Genomic DNA, 19,820 nt, shown 5'->3' with positions numbered 1-19,820 from the left:
CGCCTCAAAGACAGCATCTGAAGCAGCCGTCGTGGATATCTTCGCAACCGACAAAGAGTAGCTTGGAACCTGTTCTCGGCAGGCCAGATCACGGCCGCTCGACGAGACCAGTGCGTGTCGAATAACAAGGCTTGCCCCAGCCAGCCCGAGACGTGGGGGCCAGGCAGCTGATTGTGGTATGTGAAAGACGGCTGGGATCGGATTACTCGATCCGGCCGCAGGCCAAGCCGACTTGTTCCGGAAGAACACGCACGACACGTGTGCGGAGGCCGCGGAACTCCATCATGAGCCAGATTGGCAGAGAAACTTCTCATAATGGCTCAAATCTGACTCAATCAGCGGACGTGTAGTTGTGACGGCAATCACGATTACCGTGGCCATAAGTCACGACACGAAGACGACGGAACGAAAGAAAGGCAAGGCAGGCAGGGTGCTTCTAGCAAACTTGGAGACCGTTGACCGTCCCGGCCACATCATGATCTAGGCGAGCATGGCCAGACCGCAGAATCCTGATACAGGACGACAGGCTGCTTAGCGTGGGACAGCGCTCGGCTGACTGGAAATAGAGTTTCGCAAACGAGATCGTTCCCTGGTGGGGCGGACGACGTGGCATAGTCTTGAGGGATGGTTTGCCTGATCAAGAACGCCACTTGGCGCGGCTAGATCGGTTGTATAGGTTCGCAGATGTTCTAAGTCGCTGCCCACTTGCAGCAACCGAGTTGTGCCAGGTCGATTCGATATGTCAAGGCTTCTTGTCCCATGTATGAGAAGCGATGTTGGGTGTAACTCGTCGAGCCACCAGTCCGCAGTTCGCAATACGCATAACTGTCCTGGCAGCAGCACGACCATCCTTTGTGACTGTAGCTGAATGCCAGGCGTAGACGGGAACTTATCCGATCTGATCGCTCGCTCGATAAAGCGTGGTATTCGGACTCGAAGGCATTGCAAGATCTTCGCTCGATGGTCGACGCATGGGGAGGCTGTCGGTAACGTTCGGCTAGAGGCTGATCGGGGTAGTAGTTGGCTGGAATGCGCGATCGTCTGGTACTGGATGTCGATGGAGTGGATACCGAGTCAGCGCCATCTCTTAGGCTCTCGTGATGTCAAGGAGGTCGAGAACTGAATTGCTGAGACGTCCGTCCAATGAGATTGTTCTCGCTGCGCTGTGATTGCCGGGCACATTGCTAGAGGGAACATGCCTACTAGGCCCATGAGCATGTACTGCACAGATAATCAAGGGAGCAGAAACATGAAGAGGCAGCCATGTCGGCGTGGTGAATGGCAATGTGCGGTCTTTTACAGCAGGAAGGAGCGTGCAGCATCGCCATCCGGGTGTTTGCTTCTCGTGGGTGCCCATCCGGGTTCTCAAATCTGCGCAGTCCCACGGCCTCAACCACTGGGCAGAGATAGCACCACAATGATGCGAACCACAAAGCACAAAATGCAAGCGTTGTATGCACAGTCGAGCACCAGCGACCTCAATGTCTGGTACACGATGTGAGGCGACGCCGGAAGCTGTGTGCCAGGCCACCATTGCAGCAGCGGACCCGCCATCGTGAGCCACCGTCAGCTCGACCCGTGGCGTAGGCAGGCAAGCACTCCACCTCAGCAGGTTCGCTACGACGACGATTTTTCAATAAGCGATCTACTGAAGACGTCGCCTCCACATCATATCCGAGTTGCCACGTAGCTTCGAACACGAGCTTGAAGCAACACCTCACGATACCCGATCCGCACGCCCGCCACAACGCTCCTTCCCGAGAGTCAAAATCCACATCAGCGAACCCTAAGAGACATGACGAGAGCCTGGGCAGATTCATAATTTTGACGATTTCAGCGCTTTTTACTTTCACACCAGTACGGGGGGCGAGTTCCACAACCAGGGAGTTTCGAGCACGGCTGAAAACATGCCAAAGCCTCGCATTTCAACGTTGGTGGCAAAACGCTACGTATAAACCGACCACACAAGAAAAACAACAAGTTTCACGGATGTTGACCAAGAGACATGATGGAGGCACACAAGAACAAAAAGCAAACGGTAACACCAGGAGACGCATAGTAGAGCCTCGAATTGCGACAGCACCGCGGCTGGATGCCTTGCGCTCGCCTAAGGCTTGTGCGCCCAGCTGTATCATGCTTGTGTGGCGATCGATGCAAGACCTTGAAAGGCTATGCCTCGTACACAATTTAAGGTCGTGGTGTGAGGTAGAGGGACGTCTCTAGTACTCATGGAAGCGACCTAGAGGAGTCAATACTGGCGGCGGACGGTGTCAGAAGTCGCGGCACGGCATTCTCGTTACGTCAAACGGCCCACGAGCTATACCCGTTACTAGCCAATCGCCTGGACAACTCGGAACGATTGAGCAGAACCTTACGAACTGTGTCTTTCATGGTTCAGGACTTCCGACGAGCGCCGTGCTTTGGAAGGAACTGGAGCACAGAGTTGTTATGTCGGTCCCTTGTGGCGCTACTGCGTTGGGACTGGAAGCCTGTTCGTGACGCATATTGAGCATGCATCGTCTGCAATGCAGCCTGCGCCGCAAGGACCAGGCCTTGAGGGTCGAGCCTTGAGAGCTGGTTGTGCTGTCTTTGTGTAGAGCAACAACCCTGCTCTGCAAGCACGCGATAGCCCATACAAACCTTGTCCATGCAGTCAGTGCATGGTGGACGGCACACACTGGCTTCCGCCGTGGTCCCCATTGTCAAGCCACAGGAACATGCCGTGTTGTCAAGCACTCCATTGTCCAGTTTTACAGGCGGATCATCAGGCATCAACGAGGCCAGCATGATATTGTGCCACACCTCTCCAGCCTCACCAAGCCCACCTCCAACGCACATCGAGCCTTTTGCTCTTCCCACCCATCCCATCTTGTGCATGGACACGCTCCAGTCTGATTTTGCATCGTGCGCTCTTTCGGCCTCTGGGTGATCAGCGTCAGTTCCACAATGGCGAGTTTGGCCTCAACTCGAACACATCCTCGACTGAGATCCAACTCGATGGGTCCCGCCAGACATCCCTCGTCGAAACAACGTATGCCGCCTGTGCGCGACGCCGCCGCGCAACGCGCTGCACTGCTCCTTGATGACATCCGGACCCGACAACTTGTGGAGTCAGCCCTGCCACAAGTCACCTATGCCGATCGGTCCTACGCACACGTTGGTGACAGCGTCGGACTTGATCCGCCGCAGAATCTATGCGCTCTGTGCAGGGACTTTCTGGAGAACCCACCACCAGGCGGCAAAGCCCCGAACAGAGGCTCGCGACGTCCAGAGTCCTGGCAACCACACCATTCCAATCTTTTCCAGCTCATTGATCTTTGCTTCAGCTCTGCTGGCAGCTGTCGCCTGTGCGAGATGTTCTGGCACGGGATTTGTGGTGACCTTTCCCGGCAGCGCTCGGGCTACCCGTTCGAATACACATGGCACGACGTTGAGCAGGATCAGAATGGCCGGCACGTGCTGCAGGTTCTCGTTGGAGTTTGTGTTGAGGCAATATCCGTGTATTTGAGCATACCTTTTGAACCATATTTGAAAAAGTCAGAGGTGATCCTGACGATGAATCCTTGTAAGTCTGTCACAGGCAGCCCGTGGTCAACTGCCCTGACCTCTTCGCACACACGCCGCAATCCTGCAGTTCAGAAGGCTGACACGATACCTAATCAGACTCAGGGGAAACCAGAGCTTTGATCATGGATTCTATGTCTGGCAGCACGGACTCGCCAGAGACTTTCCAGCTAATAAAAGAGTGGATAATGGAGTGTAATAACGACCACGAAAGTTGCAGAGCTGAGCGGCCGCAGCATCTTGTATTGCCGACTCGCCTTCTTTATGTCAGATCAGGCAAGCTCTGGTTGAAAGATGGCAAGGATGTTTTAAGTGGACAGCAAATACCAGGCATTGCCTGCAACGATGAAACCGCCGAATGTCAGCCTCCCCCTTATCTGGCGGTAAGCTATCGTTGGGGGACAGGTAGCCCACCACAGAGGAATGCAGCTCAAGACACCAGACCAATGCAATTGACGACGGCTAGGGAACAGTCCTTGAGGGGAGGGGTTTCCAAGTCCTGTTTGCCACGCACCCTCCAAGATGTCTGTACGATCACAGAACGTCTTGGATACCAATATCTCTGGATTGACCGGCTCTGCATCAAACAGGAGCCGGAATACTGGGCACATGAGGCTTCGCAGATGGCGACGGTATACAAGAATGCAGCACTTGTGATCTCGGCAAGTTGTGCCGCCGGAGAAGATTCTGGGTGCTTCAGGACTCAAAGGGCAAGGGGCGGAGGGTTTCTGCCCTTGTTCCTGAAACCCTCGGCGCCCTTGACGTCTCGATTCTTTATAACGGACAGTTCGGACAGTGAGGTGCCTCGACGCTATGAATCAGACAGCTCCGACATTGAAGAGTTGCCCTCGACCTTTGCCCTCGAATGTGACCTGTACTCGGACCAGGACAGGGCCAACGGCAGACTGGGCCATCTGAGGGACAGGGGTTGGGTGTTGCAAGAACGCATCTTTGCACGACGCATCGCATACTTCGCCCGCGACCAAGTGTTCTGGGAGTGCAGCGGTGCTCAAGGGTGTGAGCAGAGTCCCTCGATGATGAGATATGTCGGTGATGATCGTGAGAGACTGGCTGGGCTTGTGGGGCTCGGGGAACACAATGTCTGGCCTTGGCACAGGATAGTGGAAGAATACACGCCCCTCGCGCTTACCAACTCGCTCGACAGGCTGCCGGCTCTTTCCGCATTAGCGAGGGAGTTTCGGGACGTACAAAGAGGCGACGTACCCGACGAGGCCTACTGGGCAGGCTTGTGGAAGTCTACATTCATCATCGACCTTTGCTGGTCGTCGGCTGACTCTGGGCGGCCGGGACCAGAAAGCTACACGGCACCATCATGGTCTTGGGCAAGCCGCCTTGGTGAAGTTTCGTACCAGTTCACATTCCGTATCGAGCAGCATGAGCAGCTCATCCGAAAGTATCTCGGGTGTCTCACGGACGTGAACTTGGAGTGCGACCCGAACGACAAATTCGGACGCGTGAGCAACGGCTGGATTCGCGTGCGTGGCTTCGTTAGGAAGATCAACATTTCTCTGATCCGGGAGTCATCGACCTCGGCGGAGTTTAGCGTCACCGAGGCAGAGGGCAGATCTTTGGATTCGCATTTTGGTTTTGACCCGAGGTTCGACTTTGAAGTTGGCGACAAACTCCGAGTAAATGGCTCACCGTCCAGTGTTGTGTGTCTCCCACTCTGTGAGATTGGGGACATTGATAGATCGACTCCGCCACTCAACATATATTGCCTGGTGTTATTGCCGATCAAGGAAGCAGGCAGACTGGGAGCCCGTACTAGCGAGAAACCGCTCCACTGCCGCCACACAGAAGAGACGGGGAGCATTGAATACCAGAGAATCGGCCTTTGCATCCTGAAGCCTAGAGACTTCCATGCATTCCAGGCTTGGATCGCCGAATGCCCCGAGCGCCATGTCGTTATTAGGTAGTCTGTTACAAGGGATGCATAGCTTAGTCTTTTCTTATTTGTGTCCAATAGTCTGTTCGGTGTCGTCAGAGTCCTCGTTCATAAACACGCAGTACTTGAGAGTCAAGATATCATTCTCATTGGTAATGTCCGGGCGAAGGCAAACTGCAAAGGAAGGCCTCCCACAATCGCAGACGTGAGAGAACATTAGACAATTGGTGATTCCAATTAATCAGCTGCTCTGTCATCTGAAAGAAGGCCGAGGCAAGTGCTTGGGTCAGCTACCGAAACCAGAAATAGCAAAGTCGTGCCTGAGTATAAACCTATGCATCAACTCGCTCTCTACACGCGGAATGCCCACGAACTCCCCCCTCAAGGTGGGTATCCCCCAAAGTGAGTAGTTACAGCACAGTCTCATGTATACCTTGAAGGAAGGAAGCGGTCGTGCAAATCCCGTAACATATCGTAGCAACGTTCAATCTCTCATGCCAGATTGCCATGTCCCGTGGCATTAGTAACGTGACAATCCCGAGCCATATCAGTTATGTCATGGCTCACCACAACTACCACTATCGCGATGACTCATCCGCCGACCACTATGCACCTTTAACCAGAACAGGCTGCATGTCCCGAAGCCCCGCACGTCACATCACGCAATAACCATCCAGTGATCGTCGCGCGCGGCACCGGCCGGCTCGTCCCTATCAGGGACGCACAGTCACAAAAGCACGCCGACAAACAGAGGCAGAGTTTTAGTCCGGTGTTGTGTATTTCAAAGCAGCCAGAAATATACTTCTTTCGCCATCCCACCCGCATCCACTCGCTCGTCACCTTTGCCTAACACAAGATCTTGGCACAAATCAAAACGCACAATGTCTGTAGTGGCCACCCAGCAGCCACAAGATGCGGCGCAACTCCAGCCGCCGCTCACGCAGCCCCAGTTCGCGCAGAAGATGTACACCACCCGCGCCAGCGCGTACGAGAACTCGTGGCACCCGTCCTACTCCGCGCGGCTGATGGGGGACGTCGTCCGTCCGCAGCCGGGCGAGAACGTCCTCGTCCTGGCCTGCGGGACCGGGCTGGAGTCCTTCATCGCCGCGCGTGAGGTTGGCCCTGGCGGTGGGAGGGTCGTCGGGGTCGACGTCACGCCCGCCATGCTTACTGAGGCGAGGGGGCGACTTGAGCGGGAAAGGCAGCAGGAGGCAGGGGATACGCAAGCGCTGGCGAGGATGGATTTTGTTGAGCACGATATCACGGATTTGGATACTTGCGCGGCATTGAAAGGGCAGGAGGGCAAGTTCGATGTCCTCGTGTGCAGTTGTGCGTTTGTGCTGCTTGACGAGCCGGACAAGGTGGTGCGGCATTGGAAGAAGTGGCTCTATCAGCCCCCGACCAAGAATACCGGTGAGGAAACCGGGAAGAGTGATGGTGGTAGCGCTGCTGATAGACCTGCGGGAAGATTGGTCATCGACATCACCCACGAGAGCAACCAGGCGCAGGGTCTCGTGATCGAGGCCGTGGCACGGGAGATGGGCGTCCCCTTCCACTCGAACAGACTGTGGATCAAGAACAAGGACTCGTTCCGGACCATTCTCGAAACGGAGGGTTATGCCGTGGACCAGATCGAGTTTATGGACAAGGTCGCTGGCGATCCGGTATCTTCTTATGGTGCTGACCAGGAGCAGGCCGACAAGCAGTTTGATTATGTCATGAAGTCAACGAGCACCGGGTTCGTGTGGGAGGGTGTGGATTTGGAGCGGGCGAGGGAGCTGTTTAGACAGAAGTGGGCAGAGAGATGTGTTGACGGGCGCGTCGAGGTCGTCGATGGACTTTACATATATGTTGCTCGGCCATAGTAATCGAAACTGACTGTGATGATGGAGAGCTCATACGTGTTTCCTAAGCTAGAGTAGTCCGAATGGTATACGCTTCCCTAGCTCTACTCTATCATGGCCGGCCGTGAGCGCATGCACGTCGAAGGCATAGCAAGTGTTTCATTATGTAGCCTTGCATCTCTACCATGATTATTGTTTCCGTTGACAGGCTCAAAAAGTGTGCTGCCAGGCGCTCATTATCATACCTTGATCTGATTGAGCCGGCTCTGGTTGCTGAAGACGCCGTCCTGTGAAATGTTAGCTTGAACGGCACGTATCGCATGAGGCAGGGTTGTATTTCCCAACCACGGAGGTAGAAGCGCATCGACAAGTATGCCACACAACCTGTTCTCAATAAAGAAAGATTGATACTCACCATCATCCCCTCCCACCCCAGCAAGTTGACCATCCACGCGATCGTTGCCATCCCTCCCTTCCACAGGGTGTGCTTCGGCTCCTCCTTGAGCAGCGCAGCCACCACATCCCGCGCGTACGCATCAGTCTCCTGCCACTGAGCCGTCTTGAGGAACTCCCTATCCCGAATCCATGACTCGCACGGCTTGTAGTAGCTCCCCTCCGGAAACGGCTCGCTTTTGCCATCGTGCCCACCACCACCACCACCAGCGTTCCGCTCCGCCTCGTTCTCCATCAACTTGCTCCTCACCGCGCCCGTGACGACCGTGACCACCCTCACGCCCAGCGGCTTGAGCTCCATGCGCAGCGAATTGCTCCATACGTGCACCGCGGCCTTGGTCGCGTTGTACGACGTCTGGAACGGGGGCAGGAAGACCTCGTTGATGCTGCCGATCGTCGCGATGACGCCCCTCGCGCGGATGAGCATGGGCAGGAAGGCGTGAGTCACGGCCATGACGCCGACCAGATTGGTGTCTATGACGCGCCGGATCTCGTCCATGGTCGAGTCGAGAAAGGGCCGGACGTGGACTATCCCCGCGTTGTTGATCAGGTAGTCCAGCCCACCACCAGTGCTGCTGCTGCGGCCCCCGCCAGCGGAGACACCGGAGCCGGAGATGGCCTTGTCTACCTGCGCCACGGCGGCGGCGATGGACTCGGCAGACGTGGTGTCGAGTGCGAGGCAGGTGATGCCCGCCGAGGCGAGGGCCGACATTTTGTCGACGCTGCGCGCGGTCGCGAAGACGTGCAAGCCGCGCCGGTGGAACTCGAGGGCCAGGCTGGCGCCGATGCCGCCGGCGCTGCAGCCCGTGATGAGCACCGTCTTCTTTACCGGCATGGTTTCGCGTTGGCGCAATTTGTGAGTTGGCCTGGCTCGGTAGTGAGGCGAGGGCGACACGGTGGTATTAAAGGCCCCCCAAGGTTGAAGGCGTGTTGCAGGATGGTGTGAGCTAGTAACGCTTGTGGCGAGAGCGTGTCATTGTCGACTTTTGGGGAATTGAGACGAACAGGCCATTAGCCGGTCAAAGCCTGGAGGGTCCAGGGGTCCTTCCCGTGTGGTACTAGCACCGTCCAGCAATGTTCTTGTCGTGGGGCGTGTTATGGCCTTCACGAACCACATGCTCTCCTCGCCCACAAACCGGAGCACCTCTGATCATGGGAAGAACAGCCACCCAGCGACCAAAGGGAGCTCACGCCCGGTATTGCCAGCGAGAAGTGCTGTGGAGCTTGGTCACCAAACGGGTCAAAAAAAGAATTGCAAAGGAAACCATTCACACATATGTCTGCGTATGTAAGCCTGATGAGGAGGAATCCAAATTGCTCTGAAACTTCAACAAGCCATTGGCGTGCTCAGAGTCCGCTTCTCAGAGATCCCCAACTACACTTCAAGCTTACTTACAAGACCAGCAATGATGATGCCGGCACTACAGCAACAACAAGCTCACTCTCCCAGACTGCATCATCGTACGCGCATTGAGACGGAACCGCTGCCTCGACGACCTCAAGCCAGGTCTCGCTCAGCTCAAGCACTATAGAGGCCGCGCGTGCTACGGCACGGTTCTAATCGCCTCATAGGGGCTCTTTTTCGACTGAATTCAATGCGAATAACCATACGCGCCGGTTATGGTTGACGAGGAGCACGCGGCTGCTTGGCGGAAGGTGTTTAATACTGAGCGCCCAGAATGGCGGCTGATGTATTTTCAGGCCTGGCACGTTGGTCAGCTCAAATTCAGAGCCTGACGGCATGAAGAATGGCCCATGTGCTTTGTGAAATCGCAGAATCAAGTCAGACGGCAGTTGTGCTTGCCCAGCTCATACAGACTCTTGGAACAACCATCTTGGTCAAAGGCCGAAGCCTTTCAGTATCAGATGGCTTCCACTTAGCCGGTCTCGGTGGTATACACATATGAAGCGCCCGCGAAACCCTGGAGGCCTTGCCGGGAAGCGCAGCGGCTGGCTGCCAAGCGATCCGCCGGAGAGCCAGCGACTGTCGCGCAGCAGCGGATTCGTTGTCCGGCAGCAGAACCCGAAGGCTGCCTGGTATGGCAAGCAGCCCTTCTTTGGCTGCTGAGGCATGGTGGTCCCTCAGCTGCACTAACCCTGACCTTCCCAAGACACAGCCGCTGCCCCCAACCAACACAGATAACCTTGCAGGCGGACGAGTAGCCAATACCCCTGCCACGCAGGAAATGGCACAGCCTGCAAAGACTGCAAGCTTTGGTAAGGCACACAGCGGCGGGGTAAAGGCTGCGTTGTTGGTTGACATGGTACCGCCGCATTGATCTGACGCCGCCCAGCCTCGCTACCCCTCTCGCAAGGCAGCAGTCGTCCCTTCGCAGTCATTTGCTGCTTGTGCAATGCCTCCAGACTCCAGTGACCCTTCTCACGGCCAGCGCGAACCAGCAACTCGGCGCCGCCCACCCAACGCTACACGGATATGGCCCTAGTTGTGGCCCCCACGAGGAAAAGGCGAGCCGTCGAGGACGCGGATCAGCAACAACTCAAGAATGAAGACTATACCGTTGGCTGGATCTGCGCGATCACGACCGAGTATGTTGCAGCGCGGCAGTTCCTCGATGACGAACATGGGCCGCCTCAGTATGTCTCAAAGCATGATAACAACAACTACACGCTTGGCAGGATGGGAAGACACAATGTCGTCATCGCCGTGCTGCCGATGGGTCGGTACGGCACAACCTCGGCTAGCACTGTGGCCCGCGATATGCTGCACAGCTTTCCCAATGTGCGTGTCGGCCTCATGGTCGGTGTCGCTGGAGGGGCCCCTAGTACGAAACACGACATCAGGCTGGGTGATGTGATTGTGTCCCTCCCTCAGAAAGGGCGCGCCGGCGTCTGGCAGTACGACTACGGGAAGGCAGTTCAGGGCCAAGCTTTTCAGCATACAGGCTTTCTGGCACCACCACCGGATGTCCTGCTCACTGCTATTAGCGGACTTCAAGCACGGTACAAATCTGATGGCCATCGGATCCGGGAAGCCATTGAATCAGTCATCATGACCAAGCCAAGGCTCAAGAAGGAATTTTCCCAGCCGCACTCCGACACCGACCGCCTGTACAAACCCGAGCACCTACATCCGCTGGGAGACCATGCAGCATGTGCGGATGTCTGCAGCAATGAGCCTTCGGCGATGAGGGAACGAGAAGCTCGGGCTGATGGCGAAGACAATCCGGCAATCCACTATGGGTTAGTGGCGTCTGCCAACCAGCTTGTGAACGATGCTGTCCTGCGTGAGAAGTTTTCGTTGGAAGAGGACGTTCTATGTTTCGAAATGGAGTCCGCTGGACTGGCCAACCATTTCCCCTATCTCGTCATCCGAGGGATTTGTGACTACTCCGACACGCATAAGAACGACCAGTGGCAAGGTTACGCCGCAATGACAGCCGCAGCTTACGCAAAAGATGTTCTTGGGCAATTGAACCCTAGCAAGGTCGTAGCCGAAGAAAGGCTAGCAGAAGCTCTAGCCAGTGGTATGTAGTGTAGCCTCTCTTTGGACCGGGCTCTTGTGTGCTGAGCAGTGATTAGTTGACGAGAAATTGGACTTCTTTTCTTCTAGTGTTCGCAATGTCGAATGCAGCATCGAAAAGATCCTGGTCCAGAAGCACCGAGACAACATCGCCAAGTGGCTCAAACCACCGGATGTCTCGAGCAACTTCAACAGAGCCATATCACTCCGCCATCCAGGCACCGGCCGCGGTTTGTTACGAGGAAGGGCTTATCAGAGATGGAGAACAGTCCCAAAGTCCTTTCTCTGGCTCCACGGTCTTGCCGGCTGCGGCAAAACGATCCTCGCATCTTCTGTGATCGAAGACCTTCAGCAAGATGGTGAATCAGAGCCACAACTTCTTTACTTTTACTTCAACTTTTCGCACATACAGAAGCAAAATTTCGAGAACGCCATTCGTTGCTTGATCTTTCAGTTATACCACCAAGAAACGCAAACGCAAGCCTGCTTAGACTCCTTGTATTCTTCCTGCGATGATGGAAAAAAGCAGCCCCGCCTCGATGAGCTCCAAGCAATCTTCTACTCGATGTTGTATGGCTGTTCCCCAGTCCGTATCGTGCTGGATGCACTCGATGAGTGTGTTCCGAGGGAAGAGCTTCTATCTTGGTTGCAGGCACTCAATCAAGGAGCAGTCGACGTTCGTGTTCTCTTAACCAGTCGACCAGAACCAGATATCCAGTCCGCGATGCAGCTTATGACTGGAAAGAACGAGAGGCTTGCTGTTCAGGCCACGCTCGTGAATGATGACATAAGAAGCTATGTACGAAGCCAGATCAGGCATCACGAGGCTTTCGGAATTTGGCGAGCACAGCCTGACATCCAGGAGGAGATTGAACAGTGCCTCGTGCAGAAAGCCGGTGGAATGTGCGTTTTGTATTCATGTTTTGACGAAGATGAAGAATTCCACAGTGAAAAGTGCTGATCTTGATACAGGTTTCGCTGGGTTTGGTGCCAGATCGATGCACTAAAACGTTGTCGAGATCGGATCACTCTACGAAAAACACTCGCCTCACTTCCGACGACACTTCACGAGACATACGCTAGAGTCTTGGAGCAGATACCTCAAGAGTACGCCGACCATACAATGCGCATCTTGCAATTCCTCACTTTCTCTGAAAGACCCTTGCGATTGTGTGAGGCTGTTGACGCCATTGCCGTGAAGACAGGCTTGATCTGCGGGGCGGAACGACGATTTCATCCCGAAGACCGCATGCCTGTTCCGACCGAGATTCTCGGGTACTGTGGAGGGCTTGTTGTACTAGTATCCAGGACGAATGAGAGTCTTTGGGAGGATGAATCAGACGATGGTGAAGTAGAACATTGCGAAGCCATGGACGAAGAGTCCGCGGTAGATGGTTCGACGGACGACAATACGGCGGACAGCCACTCAGAAAGTAATGGCGCGTCAACAATCAAGGAGATCCAGCTAGCGCACTTTTCGGTCAAGGAATACCTCCTGAAAGCGGCACCAAAAGAATACCCGCATGCATTCTCAGAGGCATCTGCTCGACCCCTCATAGCCGAAGTTTGTCTAGTATATCTACTCGAAGTAGATAACGACATCCCGATCAACAAGGTCGTGAAGCTTTTTCCCTTGTCAGAGTATGCAGCCAGGTATTGGCCATCTCATGCAGGGCTGGCTGGCTCTGGTGGTCACCGACTCACTGAACTAGCATGCGAGCTTTTCTCTAATCCCGCCAAGTTGCAGACAAGCTGCTCACTTTACGAGCCGGGGTTTTCGCCCCCTATCCTGAAGACAGGAACAGGCCTCTATTATGCCTCTCTTTATGGTCTGCTGGGATGTGTCGACAAGCTTCTTCGGGACGGAGCTTGCCTTGATGCCGAAGGAGGAGAGCACCGCAATCCACTGCAGGCGGCTTCGTACGGTGGGCACAAGGAGGTAGTCAAGAGGCTGCTGCAGCAAGGAGCAGCGATCCGGGCTCCGGGTGCACAATGGGGAAACGCATTCAAAGCAGCGGCATCTCAAGGCCACATGGATGTTGTCAGTCTTCTGCTGGACCACTTTCGGGGTAATCATGCCCTGCTCATCCGCTATCGCGGCGACGCTCTTGTGGCTGCTTGTGAAAACAGCCACGAGGGGCTCGCGCAAATGTTGTTGGCCGAGGACGGATTGGACAATGCTCAAGTCAAAGCATACTACAACAAAGCTTTGGGCGGGGCATCATTTGAGGGAAATGCGTCAGTCGTGCGCATGCTCCTTTCCGCAGGTGCCGACGTATGTTCAGAGTATGGCAGGTACGGTGATGCTCTGCAAGGCGCGTCCTACATGGGCCACGAGGACATCGTTGAGATGCTGCTTGAACACGGTGCGCACATCAACACCGACCGTGGAAGACATGGCAACGCATTCATAGCCGCATGCCTTGGAGGCCACGTCGATGGGCTGATATTGCCAAGCAGACGCCCGGATCCAAAGCTCTGGAACTTTGGCAGCAATCTACCGTCTGATCTTTTGGAAGTATATCGAAGGATTTTGAACAAGCTATTGGCTCGGGGCGCAGATGTAAACGCGAAGGCCGGGTTTTACGGCTACGCGCTCCAAGCTGCCGCATTTGGTGGATCTAAGGACATTGTCATTTTCCTGCTGCAGCAGGGAGCAGACGTATGCGCCCACGGCGGGTGGTACGGTACTGCACTAGCTGCTGCGGCTCATGGAGGACACAACCACATTATTGAGGTACTCCTCGCCTCCGGGGCCGACGTGAACGCACCCGGCGGCTATCACGGGTCAGCGCTCCAAGCAGCCTCGCACGGGGGCTCGCCGTCTACAGTACAGTATCTACTCGATCAGGGTGCCGACCTCCACGCCCTCGGTGGGCAGTTTGGCAATTCCTTGATAGCTGCATCTTTCCGCGGCCATGATGCCATTGTCGAGATGCTCATCGCCCGTGGAGCTGACGTCAATGCGTCCGGTGGCGACGAGCATGGCCCGGCGCTCCAAACCGCCTCACACCGAGGTCAACTGACAACAGTGCGATGCCTACTTGAACATGGTGCCGATATTCACGCTTACGGTGGACAATTTGGCACTGCTTTGGCGGCCGCCTCATTTCTCGGCCGGGAGGAAATTGTAGAGGTGCTACTCAGCCACGGAGCCGACGAGGACGTGGAGGAAGGTGAATTTGGAGATGCGCTTGGAAACGCCTCCTCCGGTGGCCATTTGGGGACTGTCCGGCTGTTGCTCGGTCGCGCAACGCGTATGCACGCCCAACCAGAGGACTACAAACTTGCTTTGGAGGCTGCTTCGTCTGGCGGGCATGCGGATATTGTCCAGATACTGCTCACAAGGGTCGGAACCGGAGAAGCCTAGTCGAACGATCACAATAGGTCGCATTACTCTAGTTTGGACAATATTCGAGGAATGCCATTACCGAAGTGCAAACTGCGGGTCGTGCTACTGCAGAGTGGTTATCCATCAAGCTGACCCTGTCATTGAACATGTCCTGGTCGAAACTTTTCAGGCACTGGGTAGCTCCAGATTGGTTCTGGTCAGCTTTCCACTATACCTGCCCTTGAGAAAAACACATTTCTTCTCGGCAGTGTTGTCCACCTACCCTCAACCGCTGTACAGCTTGATTTTCAAGTGTGCCCCAATTCGAGACTGACAAGACCTGCAGGCACTGCAAGAATAAGTGGAGAAGATGACCTTGAATGAGCGCCAATATAGAGCTGTGGGCTCTTGTACGAAGACCATGGAGCCGTGTTGACAAATATGTCTCCATGACGAAAACACAACCGTTATTTATATACGCGAGGATAGGGGCTTGGAGGATCTCGGTGTAGTTGATATGGTGTGTATATTGATCTACTGTTTGGAATCATCCCGTGTCAATGAATGGCCTTGGCGCCGGTGTCTGCCGTTGCACCCGCTGGGGCTGGGGCGTCCATATCCATAACAAAGCATGCTGCGGACGAGCTACGCAACACTTGTACATGCCCTCTGTTTTGAGTAATTATCCCTCTACAACTTGCTCGCAAGCGAAGGCGACAGCTCGGGCCGCCGGCTGCGGACAGCCTCGGCGGCCGCCTTGCCTGCTCTGCGGCCGAAGACGGCGCCAGCCGTGAGGCCGCTGCCGCCTGGGTAGTTGTTGTAGAAGAGGCCGCCGAGCATCTCGCCCGCGCAGAAGACGTTGGGCACAGGCCTGCCGGTCGAGGCGCGCAGCAGCTGCGCGCTGTGAGGGTCGACCCTGAGACCGCCAAAGGTGAAGGTGACGCCGCAGGTGACGCGGACGGCCAGGTAAGGGCCCTTGTCCAGCGGCAGGGCCCAGTTCGACTTGGCCAGGGCCAGCTTACGGGAACGCGACTGCGTCGACAGCCCGTCCTTGACCGCCGGGTCCCACTTGAGGTTGGGGTTCTCGCGGCGGTGGGCGTACACTGCCTCGTTGTACTCGTGGATGGTCTGCACAAAGGCCGCCGGGTCGCGCAGGCCGCCCCGGGAGGCGCACTTGTGCGCCAGCTCCTCGAGCGAGTCGGCCGTGATGTGCTCGACGCGTTCCGCGCGGTACTCCTCGGGCCGCAGCCACGGTGTTGCCGTTGCGTCCCACACCTGAAAGGCCGTGTGCTCGGGCTGGGCCAGGATCGCGCGGCCAAACATGGCGTACGTGTAGTTGCGCATGTCGACGCCTTCGTCGACGAAGCGCTGCCCGTCGACGTTGAGCATCAGGCCCAGCGGGTACCCAGACTTGGTGTACTCGTTGGACGCCTCGCGGTCGCCCGTGTTGGCGCTGGCATTGGCGTCCCAGGCGACCGAGTGGCAGCCCGACCAGTTGCCCACGGGCGAGGCGTCGAGCTCCCGGATGGCCAGCTCGAGGCAGTCGCCCGTGTTGTAAGGAGTGCCGCGCACCATGGCCATGTCCCAGCCGGGGCCCAGGAACTCGCTCCGCATGCGGGGATTGGCCTCGAAGCCGCCCGCCGCCAGGACAATGGCGCCTGCTCTGAGACTCGTCTCTGTCCCGTCCACCCTGACGGCAGCGACCATGTTACCGGAGGTAGGGTCAAGCTGGAGGCCGGTAAGGGCAGTGGACCAGGACACTTGGATGCCGTGTCGCTTGGCCGCGGCCTGGTAGTCGGCAATGAGGCCCTTGCCACCGTCTTGCGTCTTGATATGAAGTCCTCCCCAAAACTTGATCTTGCCGTCTACTTCGTAAGCCTGTCTGTTGAAGGATAGCTGGAACCGAATGCCGTTCTTCGCGAGCCACTTGATTGCCGAGTTGGAGTCGGAAATCAGCGTCCTGGAGAGCTCTGGGTCGGAACGACCCATGCAGACCTTGGTCATGTCGTTCGCAAAGTCTGCCTCCGAATACGGCGCGAGCTCGATCTTGGCCGCCTGCTCGCTCGTGACATTGTTGACAATGGGCAACAGATCCGCAAGGCCGCCGTGTGCGATCCGGTATGCGCCAGCTGTGAAGTATGTGTTGCCGCCGGCCCAGTCCTCTGGACACTTGTCGATCAGCAGAACGCTCCTCGCGCCCGATTGGGCCGCCGAAAGCGCCGCCGCAAAGCCTGCGTTTCCGCTGCCTACAACCAGGACCTCGACTTCGCTGGGTAGTGCCATGGTGATGATGCCAAACGACCAGGATTATGAATGGGCTAAAAATTGCAAGTAGACAAAAACTTGTGGAATCCTTGCTATGAATATGGAAGACACGATCTGCCAGAAACGTATATTGTGGGATCCAGCCGATGAATTTATACGTTGGAGCTCTCCTGCACTTGTGCTATAAGGCAAGCTTGTTGCCGGCTTGTGAACCTGAGCGGGGCGGCGATTGGGCCGGAGGTTGAAGCTCCGGGTGGGTCAATCGCCCGGGGAGCGCACTGCCGACAGCGGCAACCTTAACATGGACAGCGGATTCGTGGCAAAGCGCTTATTACCGCTCCCTCTCCAAAGTTGAGCTCGGTACATTTTGTCAAAGGGCAATAAATAATAATACGCCAGTCCAACGGAGCCGGTGCAATTATCATACGTTTGCGTCAGAAGTGACTTGCTTCTATTAAAGCATGACTACCAGTGGTAGTCACGAAACGCCACCATGTGACATGAGCTTCACTTCACTGGGTCTTTTTGAAATCACAGCCCTAATGCCGGCGATGCCAGGTCGTCAAACCTCATGGCCGCCGCACCATCCATGAGTCCAAACAAAGGGTCAAGAGGCATGTCCGAATGAAGACCTTGTCGATATCCGTGCAGCCCCACGTCTACTACATCTGCGCTATTCGGCGGCAACGGGAACATGTCGAAGACGGCGTCCAGGTCGAAGCTCAAGGTGGATTGATCGACAGCTGGGGTAGTTGCTGCTCTCCCGCTTGTGTTAGCATTTGCCATCTCCATTATTGCGATTCATCTTTACCCGCCCACCAGGAGTGTACTCAAGTTACGTACCTATATCAAGGTTGAGTTGGTTGGCCTCTGCCAGGCGCCGGATGATGCCCGCAGGCTTGGCGACGCCCGGGTTGGCGACGCACATCTCGTCCAGACACCGCAGGCTGGCGACGAGCAGCGACAAGTGCTCGGGGCCATTGTGCTCTCGCGACACGGCATTGCGGACGTGGATGGTGCAGGCGACGTAGATGCTGTAGCCGAGGACGTAGGGTGCTCCCGAGAGCCCAAAGGCGGACTTGTACGCGAGCGCGATGCTGGTAATGCGGCACGCGGCCACGGTGCAGCGCTCCCAGGACCGGATCGGGGTTGCGGCGGCCGAGCGGCGGAGGTGTCCGTCAGAGATGAATGGACGGTGCAGGAGGATGATGAGAGAGTGGTAGAGATTGTGGAGGATCATGATGTTGGGCGGCTGCGGCGGCGGGGGTGGTGGTGCCATGTTGGTGGTGCTCAGCCACGGTTGGAAGTCGAGCTTAGGGGCCAGGTTCTCCTTCCATCGCTGCAAGGTGTTGTCCACCTGCTGCAGGCTGTCTTGGGAGTTGGAAAAAGTCGCCCCCACAACGTAGAACCGGTTGATGATGGTCGTCATGATTTTTGAGAGGAGACAGAGCTGTTGAAATGTCGACACGGAGCAGATTGGAACGCCAACCGGCAGCCCGTTCAGCTGCCCTCCCATCCGTATATCTGCCAGGGGGGGAGTGAACAGCTCCTCCTCCTCAAGAACGTCGAGGAAGTCGCGCGAGACCTGAGAGTCACGCAGGTTAATAGCCACGGGCCTGCCGAGATACAGGCTCTGTAGTTTATCGCACACGAAAGCGCCCCAGAAGACACGGCGACGTATCTCGACATCTTCTGGGTTGTCCGTTGTCTCCGTCGGATCAAGGTGTAGACCCAAATCATAGACCATGCGCAGGGCGTACCCCGTGTACAGCCAGCCCTTGGATGTCTCGCCTCGGGCATTGTACGTGGAACCCAACAGCAGGAGGCCGATGACGGTGTTGATGTTGGGGCGCATAAGGAGGCCGTCCTGGGATAGTAGCTCATCACAGCGGCGGAAGAACAGCCGCCCAGCCGTTGTCGGGTCATTGTGGTTCGACCGCACCTCTAGCCGGTCAGAGAACTTGCTGGAGCACGCGAATATGGCATTGAGCAGAAACGTGGAGCAATAAGGACCAGAGCACAGCAGATCCCGCATGATTGCAGGCCGATATGTGAGAAGAAACGAGTGGTGCTGCCTGGTCCAGTGCAGGTTCAGAAGATGCAATGCCAGGTCGATGGGCACGCCATCGAGATGAGATAGCTGGTTGAGGCGGTGCTCCAGCTGCCTCTGCAGGGCGGCATTTGCGACGAGGGTGTTGCGGATGTGGTCCTTGGCCGCCGCGGTCTGCTGTGACGGCGAAACGGCCGTGTCGCTCTTGGTCGGATTGTGGAGGGCAGATGACGGGCCAAAGCTCCTGGGTTTCCCTGCCTCGTCGACCGATATGAAATGTGCAATGTCAAGCTCGTCGTCCGATGCGTCTGGGGTCTCGAGGCTAGACCGACGTCTCAGCCGCGACGTCTTGCTCAGGACATTATCAGAGGCGAACGAGTCGGAGCGGGATACGACGCAGACATTCTCATCTGCATCCACAGCTTCTGCTAATAACTTGTCGCGCTCCTCGGCGCTACTCTTCTTGAGCTTCAACACAAAGGCATGTAGTGTTCCCTTGTCTTGTTGAAGCTGCGCGATCTGTGAGAAGGTCGGCCTGAAGCCAGGGTCAGCATATGAGGTACCTAGTGCAGGGCGGCCTGAGCCAGAAGCGCACGCACCGTTTACGTGGAGCCTCGATGCGATACACACAATCGCGGCTCTGGCTGAGACATGCTGAGCACCGGGGCTGGGCGGCGTCGCAGCGGATCTTCTTGGTCCGGCACGTCACACATGCCTTGGCCAGCGGGTTGGGGCGCTGTTGTCGTCGCTGCTGCTGCTGCTGCTGCTGCTGCTGCTGCTGCTGTTGGCCCCGCTGCATGGAATGGCTGGCCATTGCGCATGTTGCTGGCGCTTCACGTTGGCTGGGCGAGCATGTCGGAGCTACGGCGATGAATGCTTCTCGGGGACTTTTTCGCCGGTCGCAGCCTTTGTGTAGCAGAGTGCAA

General features: G+C 56.3%; 7 protein-coding genes across 7 annotated transcripts; 3 read left to right on the top strand and 4 right to left on the bottom strand.

The window, feature by feature from the left end:
* Positions 1 to 422: 422 nt before the first annotated feature.
* On the bottom strand, positions 423 to 1,438 carry B0I36DRAFT_25881 (uncharacterized protein). Its single transcript, XM_046151091.1, has 2 exons — positions 1,204 to 1,438; positions 423 to 1,047 (listed from the first exon to the last, which is right to left on the bottom strand). Exons 1-2 carry the CDS (start codon positions 1,216 to 1,218, stop codon positions 532 to 534), a joined length of 531 nt encoding a protein of 176 aa, XP_046007041.1. The 5' UTR covers positions 1,219 to 1,438; the 3' UTR covers positions 423 to 531.
* Positions 1,439 to 3,599: 2,161 nt separating this feature from the next.
* On the top strand, positions 3,600 to 5,691 carry B0I36DRAFT_25826 (heterokaryon incompatibility protein-domain-containing protein). Its single transcript, XM_046151079.1, has one exon. The coding sequence runs from the start codon at positions 3,690 to 3,692 to the stop codon at positions 5,499 to 5,501; it is 1,812 nt and encodes a 603-aa protein (XP_046007040.1). The 5' UTR covers positions 3,600 to 3,689; the 3' UTR covers positions 5,502 to 5,691.
* Positions 5,692 to 6,131: 440 nt separating this feature from the next.
* B0I36DRAFT_333260 (S-adenosyl-L-methionine-dependent methyltransferase) lies at positions 6,132 to 7,362 on the top strand. Its single transcript, XM_046155195.1, has one exon. It carries the CDS (start codon positions 6,352 to 6,354, stop codon positions 7,333 to 7,335), a length of 984 nt encoding a protein of 327 aa, XP_046007039.1. The 5' UTR covers positions 6,132 to 6,351; the 3' UTR covers positions 7,336 to 7,362.
* B0I36DRAFT_275234 (short-chain dehydrogenase/reductase) lies at positions 7,363 to 8,716 on the bottom strand. The gene is made up of 2 exons (XM_046151369.1): positions 7,730 to 8,716; positions 7,363 to 7,601 (listed from the first exon to the last, which is right to left on the bottom strand). The coding sequence occupies exons 1-2, from the start codon at positions 8,600 to 8,602 to the stop codon at positions 7,554 to 7,556; spliced, it is 921 nt and encodes a 306-aa protein (XP_046007038.1). The 5' UTR covers positions 8,603 to 8,716; the 3' UTR covers positions 7,363 to 7,553.
* Positions 8,717 to 9,806: 1,090 nt separating this feature from the next.
* Positions 9,807 to 14,691, top strand: B0I36DRAFT_434805 (ankyrin repeat-containing domain protein; the record flags this gene model as incomplete). Its single annotated transcript, XM_046162727.1, has 4 exons — positions 9,807 to 9,984; positions 10,212 to 11,252; positions 11,308 to 12,151; positions 12,221 to 14,691. 4 exons carry the CDS (start codon positions 9,807 to 9,809, stop codon positions 14,616 to 14,618), a joined length of 4,461 nt encoding a protein of 1,486 aa, XP_046007037.1. The 3' UTR covers positions 14,619 to 14,691.
* Positions 14,692 to 15,115: 424 nt separating this feature from the next.
* B0I36DRAFT_424822 (uncharacterized protein) lies at positions 15,116 to 16,871 on the bottom strand. Its single transcript, XM_046162299.1, has one exon. The coding sequence runs from the start codon at positions 16,860 to 16,862 to the stop codon at positions 15,270 to 15,272; it is 1,593 nt and encodes a 530-aa protein (XP_046007036.1). The 5' UTR covers positions 16,863 to 16,871; the 3' UTR covers positions 15,116 to 15,269.
* A 504-nt stretch (positions 16,872 to 17,375) lies between these two features.
* Positions 17,376 to 19,693, bottom strand: B0I36DRAFT_252110 (fungal-specific transcription factor domain-containing protein; the record flags this gene model as incomplete). Its single annotated transcript, XM_046150660.1, has 3 exons — positions 17,376 to 17,599; positions 17,688 to 19,429; positions 19,494 to 19,693. 3 exons carry the CDS (start codon positions 19,691 to 19,693, stop codon positions 17,376 to 17,378), a joined length of 2,166 nt encoding a protein of 721 aa, XP_046007035.1.
* Between the last annotated feature and the right edge of the window lie 127 nt (positions 19,694 to 19,820).

The sequence above is a fragment of the Microdochium trichocladiopsis genome, assembly GCF_020744255.1.
Source record: "Microdochium trichocladiopsis strain MPI-CAGE-CH-0230 chromosome Unknown B0I36scaffold_10, whole genome shotgun sequence".
In the NCBI taxonomy this organism is placed as follows: domain Eukaryota; kingdom Fungi; phylum Ascomycota; class Sordariomycetes; order Xylariales; family Microdochiaceae; genus Microdochium; species Microdochium trichocladiopsis.
This window is presented reverse-complemented; position numbering and strand designations above follow the sequence as displayed.